The sequence below is a fragment of the Echiichthys vipera genome, assembly GCF_963691815.1.
Source record: "Echiichthys vipera genome assembly, chromosome: 22".
NCBI classification, from domain to species: Eukaryota; Metazoa; Chordata; class Actinopteri; order Perciformes; family Trachinidae; genus Echiichthys; species Echiichthys vipera.
In genome coordinates this window covers 18,021,740-18,040,329 of record NC_139847.1, presented here as the reverse complement: position 1 = coordinate 18,040,329, position 18,590 = coordinate 18,021,740, and the positions used below count along the sequence as shown (strand labels likewise).

General features: G+C 41.1%; 1 protein-coding gene across 1 annotated transcript in view; it reads right to left on the bottom strand.

Annotated features, from left to right (window-relative positions):
* nrxn2b (neurexin 2b) overlaps positions 1-18,590 on the bottom strand; it is a gene marked incomplete at both ends in the record, with an annotated part of 653,173 nt that overhangs the window by 106,090 nt on the left and 528,493 nt on the right. Inside the window, one exon of the mRNA XM_083937460.1 lies at positions 9,313-9,494. Within this exon, the coding sequence (XP_083793586.1) occupies positions 9,313-9,494 (182 nt within the window). The remainder of the gene's footprint in view (positions 1-9,312; positions 9,495-18,590) is intronic.

Here is an 18,590-nt window from a genome sequence, read left to right as displayed (position 1 = left end):
TGGAAAATTAAGAAAATAACATGCATGCATCATATTAAATTGCTAGTTAATCATCATGCAGTGCAGTTGTGCAGTACTCATCTGGACTAAGCTGATAAACCAGTATTGTTTACACTACAAGACGGAGTGCAGAGATGAACGGGTGGGAAAAAAGGAGATAAAGAGAGATGGAAAAAGTAAGACAAGAAAGAATAGGGTTGTTTTGCCTTCCCAGGTGATTATTAAAGCAGGACTAAAACCACGCAGACAAGCCTGCTCTCTTAGACCCTAATAGCTTATTGATCCGGAAAGACAACCCACCACTCTGCACTCACAGGAGAAGTGTGCTACAAGTACAGTGACCAATAGGGAGTAAAGATGCCACCTGGTCAGCAAAATTATTGTTTTTTTATGGATCTATCATGAGTTAGTTTCAATATTTCATGTGTAGTTTAAGTGCTTAAGCAAATACTTTTTGCAAAAGTAAAGCTTTGAAAGCTGCTTTCATTGACTGCATATTTGATAAGTGGAGTCACTGACTGTAAGATGGATGGCTTGACAGTATAGGTAATAAATTCCAACCCATCCATGTTAGTGTAAGCCACCAAACTAGAAGCCTTGTCTTGATAGTTCCTGATTCAAGTTTTAAGATAATACTTCCGGGTGGTTGGTGGATCCATTCTCAGCTCATGTCCACAAGTGTCCTTTACCAAGACACTATACCCAAATTGTTTACAATCTGTAAGTCACTTTGGACAAAAGTATTGATTGAGTCAAACATAAGTGAGTTAGCAAATTAGAAGCATTACATTACAATACATTGTAGCATACTAAACTGCTTGTAGCTTCGGTACAGATCAACTGTTCAGCTGAGCTCTAAAGTTAATGCAACTTTCCAATTTTAAATCAACACTGTATTATATAGGTGATGCTTTTCATCAGCTCTTGTGACATCACTGGTTGGTGTGTGACTAAAGTATGTTCAGAAACACACACAATCCAATGCAGTGAAACAATCCAATACAGTGAAACAAGACTTTCCAACAGTGTGCAACCCAGTGTAGATGTAACCTTTCATTCCTTCAGTTGCTTACAAAATAAATGGCCCTTTATTAGGCCATTTACATTTAGATATGAGGAATTAGCAAAGCCACACAGTGAAGTGAAGCTTGCTGTGCAGTAATGAGTTACTTCTTGGATTTGAGAAGTGCCTTGCATCTACAAATCAAGACAAATGACCCAACAGGTAACAGCAGAGGACCTGCTTTAAAATGGTCATCCAAAGAGACTGATGTGCTCTGAGTTAAGCCTCTCAGGAAGCAATTAAACCCATGCTGTGCGCTGCCCTCAACAAGCATCACCAGTCAAATAGATGGATTTAAGTTATGAATGGTTAGATGTGAAAGGGGTCTACCAATCCTCATGAAGGAGGCAGGATTTATAGGAAGGCCTAGCTCCCAATCCCCTTGCCCATCCAAAGTTAGCCGGCACAAATTATGAAACCTCTAAGGAAGAATCTGATACCCCCCCCCCCCCCCCCCTTTCAGCTCATGCACTGCTGCACCTCTACCTGCAGGGACAATTAATTAGTGATGCGAAAGGGAAGGATTAATCGATATGCTGTCAGGCTCCCGCCAGCGGAGGAGAGAGACCCTGCCAAACCCACCAGGACCCGATCTCATTACTGACGGCGGCCCACACTCCCCTTTGCTAGGCAGCTGCATTTATCAAAGCAATGCCTCCCTTTTCCCCTCAATTGTTCTCCACGCTTCATCCCTCCGTCCCTCCCTGCATGTTTGGCTTTTACCCCACTGACAAGATAAAGGAGAGTAGGCAGGAGAAGTGACACCCATATAAGAAAGAAAAGGTGGATTGAGGGGGTTTGGAGTTATAAATAAGGAAATAACAAAACCCCTATGTATGGGGTTGCCCTTGTAAGGTGTCTGCATGCATTAAAGTGAACTAGGGTTAATCATACATGTGTTCTAAGTGAATGTGAAGGTGCCCTTGCAAATGTGTCTATGTGCAACTCTGTCAGTTAACTGTAACCTGAGAGTAGCACGTGACTCTGTGTGCTACTGACAGCTAGTTAGGAGAAAAGGGGCCCTGTTTGTGTGCGCATACATGTGTGTGCCTGTGTTACCGGGGGCAAGGAGTAGAGGATAAAAGCCTCTGCCTCTCTCTGACAGTTTTATCCGCATCACCATCTGCCTTTATCTGACGCCAGCATCTCTCGGCTCCCCACTGCACCCTCACAGAGCTCTCCATCCGCCCTGCTCTACTCGTCACTCATCTTATTCTGGGCTGATGTCACACGTCAGATCACATTTTTCAACCCATAATTAAACAGTTGCTGGCTTAAACCCTTGACAGATAACCAGTGGTCGTCAAAAGGCAGCGTGGTGGAATATTCTAAAAAAAAGAGGAGCATTCCTCTCATTAGACAGCAGTGAGAGTAAAAGAGATCGCAGCGAAGCTAATGAAGTCAGATGCACATTTCGACTGTGGGGATACTGACCACAAAACGCCTGCTTGCAGAAATGTGTCCCTCTCACAATCAGCATTTGTCACATGCTGGGAGAGAGGTAAGGGTGGGGTCAAGAGGGGAAAATATAGCGATGTGCTTTTTTTCTACCCTCCCTCCCCCTCTTTCTGCCCATGCTCAACCTAGACAGTTGTGGTGAGGGATGGCTCCCTAAAGGGTAATCAGAGGCAGCCCTTATTTAATGCTATGAGCCGGGACCGGACAGCTAGTGATGAACGTACGCAGGGAGGCCTGCCGCGCACTGTGCACCGGCCCATAACTGCAGATGAGACACTTCCCACAGAGCAGTTAGTGCAACAACTTGCCAGCTGTAAATGTAATGACTGTCAAATGTGAGCGGTGCCTGTGAGAACAGCAATAAATACCAAACAGACACCCTTTAAAGAAATGTACTAAAAACCATAGTGCAAGTCCTAGTTTGAAAGGTGCATCCAAACTACGACAACTTTATTCAGCCATCTGTCAGGCCATTTAGAAAGTTTATGAGCAGCTCATGAAGAGAATGGCTCTGATAGTTGCTCCTTTCATCATTAATGACTCATCTCTCCGTGCATAACAAATAACCCTAATTTGCTGCTCTGTTATTTGTGCCATTATTACTTGGAGTGAGAAGTGCTACATAAAAGACTGACATACATTTGAACAGCTTTATCTCTGCTCAGATTAAAGAATCTGCATGGCAATTTCAATTAATACCAGATGAGTCATAAAGCTGAGGATAGTTAAAGTTTTCCTTATCGTTGTTGTAAAAAAAACAAAATCATTTTGGACGAGGGGGAAAAAAATCTGCCATGGTTCGCCAAGCTTAGTTTACCTCAGTGCCTCAATCTACCACACTAGGTGGGGGAACTGCCTGCAGTGTTGTCACTTCAGCCAGGTAGCAAGAACAGCAGAGCATGAAGCTGGAGAACAATGAGGCATTCTAGCCAGACTGAAATGAAAGGCTATCCTCTTCGTATGCCCAGTTTTAAAATTGCCAATGTTTGTGTACAGGAAAAAATGGACAACTCAGACCCACAATGAGCACAAAACAAAATAATGTTGTACTTTTGTTTGCACTTAGGTATGACTGCTGGGAAACACACCAGACTGCCATACCACTGCAGATTTCACACTCTAATAAGGCTAGGGCAGGAGGAGTGTGTGTCCTTACGATAACACTTGAACTTGACAGTTGTTCCAATGAAAAGCTCATCCTTTCTTATAACTGCTGCAAACACTTACACATGATCAGCACATTTTCTATCTTACACCTGGAGCCAGGTGTTGGTGTTACGGGTGATTTCTAGTGGGCTAACCTAAAAACAATACTCCCTAAAGAATATCAGCACACATGGTGTGCCATAAAGTAAATGCACACAATTTTAATTCATATAGATGACATTACTAATTTTGATAGTGGTGGTCATTTGTGGCGATGTGGCAGCGCTTAAAGAAAAAAGTTTTTGGCTTCAATACACTTTAAAAAAATATATAAAGTCTAACCTGTTTTTTTTGGCTTTCAAGGTCTTGCAAGGACATCTGCCTTTTCCAGTAGTGACAGATGGGAGATTTAGATATCTACTTCCATATCTGTCTGTACCCTTCATTCCCTAAATCGCAGACCCCAGGATGGTGAAAATGTCATGAAGATTGGCAAAAATGATGCCCTGCCCTCCCAAATGACCATTTCTACTGCTGTCTGTTAAACATCCTATCAAAAGAAATCATGGGGACTAGAGGACATCCTGTCTACGAAATGGAAGAAAACAAATGCCCACTGAAGTGATGTCAGAGTAAAGTGTGAGGTAAGAAGTAAAGTTATGAAGTCCTGTTATGAGTGGTGAAACCAAAGGATATCTTCACTGTTGTGGAAAAAAAACAACCTAACTACTTTGTGGAGCTTTTGAACAAGTCCTGTGTCCTTACTTGGCAAATGGAACACGCTCAGGTGCCATCTCAGACCTTGATTGTCGTGTTTACAGAACACCAGACCAAAACCAATTAGAGATCCAACTGATGAGGAGTCAAATTAGGGATGATGAGTCTGTGGTACGGAGAGATCAAGAAGACCAACCTTGAACTTAGATTGGGTATATGATCTCTACAACTTCCTTGTCCTTATCACTTGACCGAAGTTCTGTAATGGGTCATGTGATCATGTGACAGCTGGGCAAGTGTGTTTTGCTGAAGGAGGCTGTGGGGTGTGGTTAGGCTTATTGCTAAGTCAGTGGACTTTACTGTGCTGTTTTAAATATGCAAGATCCAAGAATGCATTTCTCAGGGGAAAAACTGCTACATAGTACAAGCATTAGCAGTTTGGAATGAAAAGAAGATAGATTGGATGAGCAGTAGTAGCACATGATGACCAGACAAAACTCCACAGCCTTGACTGCCTATCACAAATACAGTTGCTAATTCAAACCAGTTTTTACCTTGGGGCGTACAACTTGAGCCACCAACATGCTCAGCTGTGCACAACAAAGGTGCAACTGGACCTATTGAGTATTCTGGGAAAGGCTTCACCATTCATCCAAGAGGCTAAATTTGTCCTACAGACTCTAGGGGAGTTTGGTGGTATTTAACTTCTCTGGGTAATTAAATACAAACTCCACACCAGTCAGTAGAACTGATGAAGTCTGTTTGATGAACAGCAAATGTTCTTCAAGACCAGACAGCAAATTAGGATACTACTTGATATTCCCTGACCTGGATGACGGAGAGTCTTTATAGACATATGAGCTAAGCCGCACTGCAACAGCAATATGGGCAGTGATGTTTGGTCTTCTCACCAATGAGTCACCCCTATGGCATTTTACAGATAATGAATTTCAAAGCTTTTTCCATATAGAACTCTCAAAATGTCAACTAGAAAGTTTGCAGCACTTTTCGACACACTCACAGTAAATAATTAGGTGCAAGTAAGTGCGAGAAACAAGGCCTTGAGAATATATGCTGTGTCTTTTTTAAAGCAGCCACAGTCAGCAGATTCCATATAAACACCTTATCCCACAACCTCGAATTAACATCTCCTACCCCGGGGCCTGATGACAGCATGTCAAAATGATGCAGTGAGTGATGTCTTGGCCTCTGTCAGGTAAATGGACAGAAATGGAGGGGGGATGACATGAAAGAGGTAGAGGGCAGGTGAGGGAGGCAGGGTATATAAAGAGATGGGTGGTTCGTTAGAGATAAGGAATCATGCTCTAGAACATCCTGGTGGCATGTTATCATTAGCTGTGCCCAACATTGCCAGTATATTTAGTTAGACGGACAGAGACAGCATCCATCAGTGATGTGACATATCCTGTAATGACAGGAAATGGTTGTAATTAGAGTGTGGGGGCCACTGACTTAATGTTACAGGCTTCAGCCCTATTCGAATGAGTTTAGTTTTATGTTGGGGATCTGGGGTAAGGTCATTTTTACCAGAGGTTTTAGTCCTGTCTGAATGCATGCAATGTCAGTAATTGTTTTAGAGAAGGTCAATAAAAATTGAGGCGATTTTAAACTTCTGTAAAACGGTCCGGAAAAAATACCTCAGATATTACTAATCCCTTCTAAATACGACCCTCTGAAAAGTGTATGTAGATATTCCGTCATGGAAGTCCAAGCATGGAGGTGCTTGAAGAAGCACATAACTTTTTTTTGGATAATCAATTTTGTCCTTTAGTTTAATGTTTAGTTAGTGTTGTGATATCAGGAAGCTAACTAGCACACGCATGGCCATAACCCCTCCCACCTCTGGTAGAATACAGGGATTTGTTATCTCTTGCGAATTGGCCATTTATATTACAGGTGCCCTAAGGTTAGACTATTTTACCCTACGTCCCCACATTAAACTAATCCCATCCAAATAGGGCTTTAGAAAGGCCATTAACTTAGATATTAACTCTAATCAAGTGCTTCATGGATGGGTGTCATGACATTTAAACAAAACAATACATTTTCTTAGAATTGTGCACTTTCAAATATGTCAGTCAGGATTTGTCCAAAAAAGCAAACCTGGAATGAAAAGTGAAATGCTATTTTTGAACCACTAACGAATAAGACCCCAGGTATTGGACCTAAGGGCCACCATCACTACTTGCACACAGAGCTATTTGGTAGTTTGATTGGGTCTGTGAGGTCCCCATCAGGTGGGATGATATGGGGCCATGGCTCCTGGGTTTTCAGGTCTAATTTGCCTGTACTTCTCCCCTTAAAGAGAGACGGGCATAATTAACGGGACACAAACACCCACCACAGGCTGAACAGAGTCATTTAGGGGAGCGACTCGGGAGCGGCAGCAGCAAATGAAATGTAATTGCAATGGGAGTAGAGGAGCTGGGCTGATGCGTCAGAGGCACTGGTGTGTGCTTGAGAAGGAAAGAAAGAGAGAATGAAAGGGACAGACGTAAGGGAATGAGGGAGCAAATGAAAGACACAGAAGTAAGATGAAGAATATGCAGTTGAGAGGAGAGCATGCAAACTAATGAGTGACAAGTAATCATAAGGGATGGGCAGAGATAAACACTCAGCCAGGTTCGAATAAATAACTAATGTGCCAACTCACCAAAACTCAAAGTTTAATCTAACCTAAAGTTAAAACAACATTATTTCACCAACCTCTGGTGGAATCTAGCCATACAGACAGTTTTGGTGTCATTTCTTCAGGTTTTGAAATATCTGCCCCGTCCTAATACAATAGAGGCGAATGGAATTTTGATGTGGTACATTGAAATTACATTTAAAATTCAACAGCCATACCTCATCCCACAAACAGTCTCTTGTTAGAAAATCCACAGAACACACTATCACCAGTTTTAATAGGAACTATATTTTTGGGTTGAAAGTTCAGTGATCCCTGTCACAGTGAGGTCTGTGGATTGTATTCATTAGTTCAGCATTTATTCATTTATTTCCTCTCTCAATGCATGGAGCACCCAAAGTATATTTTATTTGCTTCCATATATTTGAATGGCTGCTGAAATCTAAAAACCTAGGCCATCTGCACAGACACATGCCACTAGAGGTGAATAAGGAAATGTTTTTGTAAGTGGGACGGCACCAAATTTCAGCTCTCATTGTCCCATGATATTCTATTGATATTTATATAAGAGATTGGTTGAGTCATATGTGACTCTCAATCAACCAATCAACCCCATGAATATTATAAAGCAACAGAAATGTTGCTAAAAATTACAAGAATTAACTCTTTAAAGTTGCCCTAGTCGAACTCTGATACATCACCACGTCAACCACAGTATCAATTGTTGTGTCCGTTGCATTTACAACTGTAATATTTCATGCTTCCAGTCATTATCGTTATTTATCATGGATGTTAAGATCCTTAAATTGGCCTTCACCTACTTGGTCTATCCATCCCCTCCCCCCTACATCTCTTTCACCTATACCTTTTTCCCACCATCCCTTCCTCTGTTCCTCTCAGTTTACTGATCACTGGATGAGAAGTGACCCGGGTTCAACTATGTTCCTGTCGCTTCCAGGCATGGCCAGCCCAAACAAATTGGGGTCACCAGGATGTTGAAGTGGTGTGATCACACACACACACACACACACACACACACACACACACACACACACACACACACACACACACACACACACACACACACACACACACACACACACACTTACGCACACACATACTTGCACAGATGGCTGAGTGTAGATAAGCATAGATAACAGTGATAGTGTGTTATCACAACGTTCTTTAAAAGAGTGTAAAGGAACTGTAGGACATTTCAACATCTTTTCAGCTGGTACAGAAAACACTGTAGTTGTGAACCTGACAAAGCTCCATCAACATTATGAGTAGATCAGTATGGTCTTGGTCGGTAATTAACAGAAAAGCCTCCATTAAAATGAAAATGAGCTTTGAATGTATTATTGCAAAGAATATGTGTAGGGGTCAAGAGACAATTAGAGCCTAACAAATGAAAGCATTAAAATCAGAGATAAGGTCAATAACTACTTTGACAAGGGATAAAAAAATGATGTTGGGTGGTTAGTCATGTTCTGGACCCCTGTAAGTACTAAGCACCAAAAAAAAAAAAAGCCATTTGAGGACAATTCCTTAACTCCCTTGAATGATTTTACAACACCTTTCAATGAACCAAGGAGGAAAAGCCTACACTAGAACATAACAGGATAACACTGTCTTGGTACTTCTCTTTACTTTTAAACTTAAGTCCAACCTTAAATCATTATTCCAGTTTATGCCAACTTGGGTCTCATTTTCCTAGTTTTAGCCATCAACCCCATCGCATTACAAGTCAATTTCTAAGATACAGGAAAAGTTGATTACATTTAAAACCAAAAACACAAGAAGCCCCATCTGCTGAGTTTGATTGGCTCTGGCACACAAGTATGTCTGGCTCCAGCCAGTCAGCTCCTCGGCAGGTCAGTCACAACCGTTTATCTCATGTGGGGCGTCCAGCACAGACTACCAGGCGCACACAACTCAGATCAAACTATCAAACAGCACTGATCAAATAATAATCACTATTCTGTTACTGTATTGCCTATTTCTCACCTCAAATGCTTACAGTTTAATGTACTGTTTAGCTGTAATGGGACAAGTTTGTGACCCAGCTGTCATTATTTTTCTGCTTCAAAACAGACCAAGATACTTGCATGTCATTCAGTGCTATGTTGTTTCATTGCTGACCATTGCAGAGTACTTCCCCGTCCCCCTTTTTCTTTCTGGGTTTTCCCCATTGATTCATCTGAGGGTTTGCTTAAGGTTCTTGCACTATTCAACCATCATTTCATCCCCTCTTAATATCCCCAGGGCGGTGTCTTACTATGTGCAGCTCCAGGTAATCTCCCAGTCCCTTGGCACTCTCTACCCTGACCAGAATGGCCTCCTTCAGCTGCGTGCTGAAGCCCACTGCCAGCCGGTCTGCCCGTGTGCTCGGCCGGTCATTGGGTGGCCAGGTGTATGTGATGAGGGCTCCGCCTCTTCCGAAGATGTAAGTTGTCCCAGCTGAAAAACACAGAGGATGGAAAAAAGGGGGTTATCTTTTCAACAGAAAGATGTTAGGTATATTCTCAAACACAAACAAAAAAATATCCTGTATATACAGCAATGTGGACTTTTTGTTTCATTATCTCTCATCATAATATTTCATATAAATAGCATTTATGTACACTCTAGTGTCACAAGGTTGTAATTAAATCTCAAATAAAGCTTTCCTTTTTTCATCGAATAAAGACAGCATGACAGGTTTAATTAAGTGCTGTAAACATGAGGACAGTGAAAGATTACTCTTTCTGGGTGAAAAAAAGTGTTAATAACAGTACATGGCATGTATTCATGTCATGACTTTAGCACTAGTACTAGCACCAGTGCTGGCTGTCACTCCTCTTTGAAATGTTAATTTACTGTGCCACTGAAGCTTCACTTGCCCTTAGTTACGTTGCATTTGAACTAGGGCAAACTGACAAACTTTATGTTGGCGATGCTGTCAGTATAACCATCAGCCCTCAACAAAAGAATTTCCTCAGATCTCCCTGTCAAATAAACTTTGCCTCAACAGTATTTTTGAGTACCAGCAATATGTAGCTTTATGACATACTTTTACTTCATACTACTTTTGACTGATGTGTTTGCTGGCTGTACGTGTCCTTAGCTTGCTGAATAAATCTTGCTCACTTTGGATAACATAGGCACCATCTGAGAATTTTTCCCCTTTTTTTTCCAGATGAACAAGATTCATTCATGTTTAGTTCACTACACATATTGGCCTCAGGTCTCATGGTCTTGCTGGTTAAGTCTTTCAGAAAAGTGTTATAAAAATGTGCTGTCAAGTAGCTTATTAACTGTTTCCAGCAAACAAGTCAAAACCCCAAAGATTTACGATTTACAATACATTAAACAAATAAAAGTTCTCATGAAGAGGTCCGTACCAAATACTACGAAAAGTAATGCACAGAAATTCGTAAGAAAACACACGCTGATGGACCGTAGGCCCGGACCAGAAGTAAAAGACACTAAACTGGAAGTTCAACAAGGCACAAAAAACAACAACGTTACATGACTGACGATTTTAACCAACAAAAGGAGACTGTTAGGGTTGTAAAAAACCTAAAAGCTGTAAAGGACCTAAAACAACTGCGAAAAATTGCAAAACCAGTTGTGCAACCCACAAAAAACAATGATTTTAGCCAACAAAAGGCAGTTGATCAGTTTGCTATGGACGGGGAATTGAACCGTGCTCGCCAGGCTTGTGTTTTAGGAGCCAGCCACCAACCTGACCTGCCGTGATGTCTTATATAACGTCACATGCATTCACTATGGGGAATACACACAATAAATAAGTGTATTACACACGTATTACTGTGCATTACTTTTCGTTGTTATATGTACGAAAACTGCATTACAACAGTCTGATCAGTGAGTATGGAAATTTGCATCAATCCATTACAACGTAACATAAGCCTAAAAAAATCCTACTTTAAAGTAGTTTATCTATGTTCTATTTTCTGTTAAGACTGACGGTTAAACTAGGTAATAAAAGTTTAAGTGCTCTGTGGCATTGATTATCTGTATGTATGTGTTCATGTTTTACAAAGAGTTTAACCTGAGCCAGGCCATACAACAATAACAGCAATCTCACCACAGGATAATTAACACATCGGTTTCAGTGTCGGCCGAAACACAAGTTTGGTTAATAGATTCAGTATCAGGAAGGAAAAATGTTTTTTGAACATATTTAGTCGATATTCACAATCATACATGGACACAGCAGTGCATACTGTACCTGCAAACACCCCCCCCCCCCCCCCCACACACACACACACACACACCCACCCAGACACAAACACACACACACACACACACACACACACACACATACACACACACACTCAACACACACACACACACACACACATGTCCATGTTTTTTCATTGCAGGGCCATCAAACGACGTCCACAGCAATGTGCCACACACTCTCTTAGTCATACAAGAAAAATGCGGGCTGATAACACACTTTCATTATCTAACAGTCCACTGGTAGCCATTTGAAATTGGCTGACACTCACAACTCTCCTCCCTCTCTCCGGCTTCCTCTCTACCTTTCTCTCTTTCTGGCTCTCACCGTCCCTTCCTCCCTCCTCCTCTCCTCCTTCCTTCCCAGCGGAGCTAAGCCCTCTGCTTAGCTCTTGTTGTTTTCTTGAGGCTGTATTATTTTAGCTCTGACTAATTATCACAGCACGGCAAGGAGGGCAATAAAGAGGTTGCGTGCCAGAGGAGACTCAAGACAACAGGGTACGGAGACAGGGAGCTGAGAGGATGGGAAAGTGTGACTAGTGGATGTTGGAGAGGAGAAAAAAGTTGCTGTTCAGGTTCCCCCCCCCATGTTTATTATTAACTGTGCAGCACTGGAGCTTCTTAGAAGCTGAGCAAGAAACAGCTGTGAGGAAGAGGAGAAAAGAGATTTTAAAATGGCCGACTAAAAGGAAGGGAGGGGAGCCATGTTGTGATAGCTGAGAGTGGAGCTATGTTGGTGAAGAGAGAGACAGGATTAATGGTAGTTTAAGCTGAGGGCATGCTAATGTACTGTATGTGATTGTACTTTTAACAGGAGAGAAAGAGTTTTAGAGGCAAGAAGGAAAAGATGGGAACGTCTTTGTGGGCATTTAACAGGATGGGTGATCAAGCTGCATTATGGGACATTCACGATGCAGGTTTTTTTTTTAGTTAAACCCACAAGTCAGGATATTAACTGCATAGATTTTTGTCATTCTTTCTTAAATTGGTCTCTTGGAAGTCCCTCAACTTTATGGAATGAGTGCCTTCTCTTCACGTATATTTTCTGATGAATCTATCTCTCTCTCTCTCTCTCTCTCTCTCTCTATATATATATATATATATATATATATATATATCACTCAACTTTGACGACAGTGCTATAAAAATCAAAAGCACATTATTCAATCCACGTATTAAATTAAGGGTTCAAATAAATATATTCAAAATAGGACATTTTTATTCAGCTAGTCAGACAGCTGTTTACTCACAAGATGACAACATAATGAGACAATGTCACAAGTGTGGCTCCATCTTTGTTGTAGTTTTAATTTCAAGTGTCTCTAAAGGATTTCAGCTTTAATCATATTCTGGCTGTTGAGTATCCAACAAGTCAGCAGGTATTTGACTTGGAGTTACATCTTCAAAAGCTGCAGAAAATGATTTGCAATTGATAAAAAAACGTACTTTTCCAGTTAGATAGATCAAGTATGTCTTTGTAACCAACACCATGGTCCATCTCTAATATGACATTGGCCCCTAATGTCCCATTCTAGCCCTATCTACTAAAAGCGATTAATACAGTACTGTACATGTGTCTATTCTTCTGTGTCATGAGTATAGTGAACTTTATTTTGAATTATAATTAAGCATCCAAGGCTTCCAGAAATCCCATTGTAATACTGATTTCATCTCATTTAGGGAGTAGGAATAAGACTTGTAGTACATATCACTGCAAATGTTACGTGAGTAGTCACAGTATACAAATTCTCATCAATTAACACCGCTCTCATGTGGAGCATGTACCATATGCTTTGTCTTCCCCTGAGAGTTTCCTGTGCAACTGCCACTTTCACAGTCACACTTGTCACATTTTACATTATTATCTTTAGCACATTTATAAATAAACATAAATGTCATGGACAGAAGTGCCAAAGTTGAAAGAAAAAAGCACCAACTCTAATACTTAGAAATACTTCTCACTCATTCCTACATGCATTCAATGAGCTGGTGTTGATTTTGCTTGCTTTGGTGTGTCTAGCTGATGGTGGCCACCTGCTATATTGTGCACTTGTATAAGTGCATGCATGTGTTTGTGTGTATTTGCACTCTTCTCTTCTCTAAATGAGGAGACAAAGGAGGTGCAGAGTGCCTAATGAGGATTCTGACAAGGTGCATCCATGTGTCACTGTTTCTCGCAGCCAACACCTGCTGCTCCAGAGATGGCAAAATCCACCCAATCCTGCAATGCAACACACACAAATCCGGCGATGAAATGGAGCGAAAAAAGGTAGAGAAAATATGTTTATCAAACCCAAGAAGAAATACCTGCCTGAAATACCTCCTCATCTCTTTAAAACCAGATAAATTGTTTACATTTTGAGATGCTCTGCGTACAGTACATCTTTGAACAGGATGGATGTCAAAAGGGTGACCACACCTATGACACAAAAATAAGTAGTGACTCACAGTTCACAGTAAAGAAATATTTAAAAACAAAAGCAGGATATTGTCCTTTGATTAGATGGTATATAAGCAGGATTGCAGGGTCTGAGATAAACTTTTTTCACTGCCTGCCTCGCAGAAGCAAAGCCACAGCATCATGATGATGTTATAGAGCCACAAAACCTCCAACGATGTCAGGGTTTAAAGTTGGGAACACTAAATGTTTGACTTTGACACTGGGGGCTCCACTTTTATATTCAGTTTTCTATCGAAAATCAGCATTGGATTTGTTAAACCACGACCATGATCTTTCCCTAAAGTAGTTTAAGTCCCAAACCTTAACACTGACACGATTTGTTTTTGTCATGGTCACATTGGTAATTCTGGAGGCAACTGGCAAACAACCTATTTTGTAGTTAGGCCTGGTGCACAAATACATACATACATACATATATTTATATAACACTTTTAACACAGGCACCTGTTGTGTGCATTTGTTTGTCTTAAACTGAATAAAAGAACAATGCAGACAAAGGAATCTGCATCTAAGCTCTCCCAAACAGTAACGGTTTGCCTTTATTGAAAATTGTGAGTTAAAAGTAAATTAGTGCTGCCTTGGGAGTTGTCAGCAAACAAAAACCTGGCCGGGTATAGATTTCTCTGACCTTCAGTCCACCGAGGTCTAATCAAGCAATGTGCTTCTTCGCTCTCGCTAGAATAACAATAATAATGAAAATGCTCTGTTGCACTCATGTGTTCCACTCCCCTGCTTAAAAAAAGGTTAAATATTTATTACTTTTGTCCAATTAGCTCCAGCACCATCGATCTGGCTAATCAATCCTACCTGTGGCGCTGGAGGTGGAGAGAATGTAAAGAGATGAATCAAAACATAACGGCACGCCCCTTGATTATTATTTTCATTCACATGGGTCCGCAGGTAATTTGGTTTGAAGAAGAACAGACAGAAAAAACAAAAAAACACTTTCCTTTGTCCATGGATCTTGTGGAAAAATAATCAGAAAAGACTCATGAATCAAAGCAGTAATGAAAAAACTATTGATTTGGATTTTTTACACCCCTCCTCTTTCCTTACTCTTCTTCTTTGTATTGGGACGAGAGGAGAGTGTATTTAGGATTGAGCTTATCATTTGGGATGCTTCATCTGCAAGGGGCCATTGATTTAGGATAGTGGATTTTAGGCCACTGCTATCTATCGTTGGGATAAACAGGTCATATTGAAGAAACCAGACGCCACCATTTTTCATTAAGGCCTGCGGTCAATGTTGCAGTGTCAAACACCAGCTGCAGAGCCTCATGGGAGCTGACAGCATAAAAATTGCAAGACAGGTTTGCCGATAAAAGGAAAATTCCACAAGGAAAAAAGGACTGATGGTGGTGATGAAGTCAATTCTTAAGAGGCAATAAGCCTCAAGGCACAACAGCACTGTACACCCACGTAAATTTATACACACTTCTTAGTCTAAACTCTAAGACAGGCTCTAAAACAATAACTCAATAGCACACAGATGGTTCCCCCAACCTTTGTGTATTATTGCATCAGTGCAGACTGATTCTTTTGAGCAGTTAAAGAGGGAGACAGAGCTATTGATTTCTTTTAAATGAAAAGACTGAAACTTTTGCTACGTTTTTTTGACACAACGTATATTTCAGAGACACGGTGGAAAAAAAGACAGAGAAAAAAGGGTCTGACGTGACACATTTGCAAAAAGTTTCAAGACAGCTGTTGATCTTTGAGGTTGCAGAGATACACACACCCTGACAGGAACTTGGCAAAGACCGCACACACTTTGCGGACGTTTTAGGGTCTTTCCATCTCTTCCCCTCACTCGTGCAGGCACACACACACACACACACACACACACACACACACACACACACACACACACACACACACACACACACACACACACACACACACACACACACACACACACACACACACACACACACACACACACACACACACACACACACACACACACAAAACTTTGATGCACCCCTTTCGTAGTCTAACAACACTGTCAACATCACTGCCCCTGCTCTGATAGCTATTTCTCTGTGACAGTATATAAGAAAATGTAGAAATGGCATCCGATAGATTGGCTGCATCAAGAGAGGAAATAGCAAGTCATGCTCCCTCTGCTGTTGTTGAATAATATTCCTCTTTTATCTATGCTTTCTGCAAGATTGCTTCGAAGAATGACAGGGACCTTCCTGTTACATGAGGAGAGACGACACTTGATTAGGGCAGCAAAGTCTTCAACGAGTCCAGTTAGGGACAACACATGATGTGTTAACCTGTTTGTTTTATTCTTTCTGCATATATAGTATATGTCAAAGAGTTCATAGAGGGATTAAAGAGACAGCTTCTGGAACTACCAGCAAACTTTATCATACCTGACAAATAATAACTCTAAATTGGTTGGTCATGTCCCGTCCGTTTCACAGCTCAAGGAAATTCAAACTCTTTCTTTCTTGTAGATTTAGTTTGATCGTAATAGGCTGATAAGAGCGCCAGTCGTAATTGGGTCTGCAGAGTCCTGCAGTACGAGCTGGGAGATGGGACACTGTACCTCGGCCTGGACTACAGTGGAAAAGAGTAATTGGCCTGACCTTATGCTTGGAAAATAATTGGACTAATTATGCTATTTCACATGCTGCACCTACCCTTGGCTATATAACCTAATCTCGAGATGAAACAAGTTTCTTTGAACTGCAGTTGAAAAGTAGGAAGATTTCCCCGAGTGACAGCGTCACCAATTAAAATGTCTAAATGTATCTGAAAACAAGCCAATGTGAGTGTACAAGCCGTTTAATCTTCAAAATGTAATATGTCAGACTAAGAGGTCACTCATTTAGGTCCAAGCAGCTGCAGCTATCAAGGTGTAAAGTTGTTTTGGGGCGATTGTTGGTCATGTGGGCATTCCAGATATGGGCTAAGATAATGCAGTTGGGATTTATCCATGGAAGGAAGCCAGCAATGTGGTTTAACAGTCCTGAAAAGCTAGTAAGAGCACCATTAAGTAGAATATTCAGCAAGCCCACCACAACGATGTCCTGGTCCGATAAGGAAGTGCCAAAAATTGCAGTTTGCCGGGTGTCCACTAGGGGCAGGTTTCATAATACAGCAATTTTGACCCCCATGTTAAATAGGCCGTTTTGACAGCATAATTAAACCTATTTAAGGCCTGGTACAAAACACCCTCCCAGTCTGTATGTTTAAGTCATATCTCCATGACAACACTAGGGGGGTGAATTTGTTTGTACCGGGCTAGTTTTGATATTACTGGAGGTTAAAGTTTATGAATAATTAGGGGTGCGGCCTCTTGAGTGACAGTTAGCCTCTGGCCTTTACTTCTCCTTGGGGGTATACCTCAGCCAGATGGACGCATCTCCCTCCACCCAATGCCACATCAATCCGTTTTTAGGTAAGAGGAAATGAGGCAGAGTCAAAGTCTGACAAGATGACGACTCCCGTAGGCGAGAACGATTGGATAAAGCTGAGAGAACGGACCTCGATGGAGAGGCTACATCGATTTTTTTAATACAGTCTATTCTATTTAGTCATACATACTGCAGCTAAGATCAAAAACTAACAAATACAAGTTGTATTTGACTTGTGTAAATCCAGAGCAAGAGTGTAAGAGATTAAAGGGCAAATCTAATCAAGTCTTTCACTGTTACTACAAACCATTCAATCTGTTTCCCATGGTTAGCTAGTTCACGTTAGCTCAATCTTGCTTGGCTAGAGCCATGCAGCGCAAGTACATAAAAGCTATGAATCAATGAAATAATTCCTTTATTTCTATTCATGCAAATTTTTTCTACCAACATTGATATAGCCAGTGACTCATACTGTGGTCCTTGTCCTTGGGAGGCTGTGAAAAGCCACATGCCTTCCTTCATACACTGCCCATCATGTGCAGAGGTCTACACTATGACTCTTCGCAGGATACCATGATCTTGATCCATGAAGGAATACGTTTTCCCTGCCTACTTTCCAGTATTTGCTATTCTTCTACTCAGCTACAAAAACTGTGGCTCTTTCACTCCCTGCATTGAGTTTTCACCAGATACTGTCATGTATTCTTGTCCCTATAGCCACACTGTCTCAATGAAGTGTTTGTATAAAAAAGCTGCAATCTGAAGACAAAGTACAGGGTAACACAAATCCTTGGAATTACAAGAATAACTACCTTTGAGTCAATTTTGCGACAACATTGTAGTCCAGATTGTAATGTCTGTGTGTGAATTCCTGCAGAGCCAAAAGCACATTATTAGGGCAGTTTCAAGGCGGTAGTGATGGATGTCTTTAATGCAAGTTGGTGCTTATTTGTTCCAAAGATGATAGTCATAACAAGGCCCTCTCTATCTGAATGGAATTAAAGGTTGAATATTTTGTTTTGAATTACTTACAACTACTTACGTGAATTAATTATGTTCTTTAAAATGTTGTTGCGGGTTATGTCAACACTATATCTGAATATGAATCACATCTCAGACTGTTCAGAAATCACTTCTGGCAGCTCGACATGTCTGATGATTATTCCCTTCGCTGCTTCTACTAGTGGGGACTTGATACACAGCCGTATCTTTTACAATTCAGGAGGATTCAAATGTTTCTTGTGTTTCGCTTTTGACACCAAAAATGCACTTGCTAGGTTTGTTTGAAACATCTCAGCACGTTTGTTATGTCCCTGGAGGGGATGCTACTAATAGAGAGTGATTTTTTTGTACAAGTGCGATTGTGGAGGCAGCACTCAGATGCTTATATTTTCCCAAATATGTTTAAATGGAGGGATCCAGTGGGAGTAGTGGAAAGGAAGTGGGGGTCAGGCGATGAGGGCGTTTGGTAGTCATGCT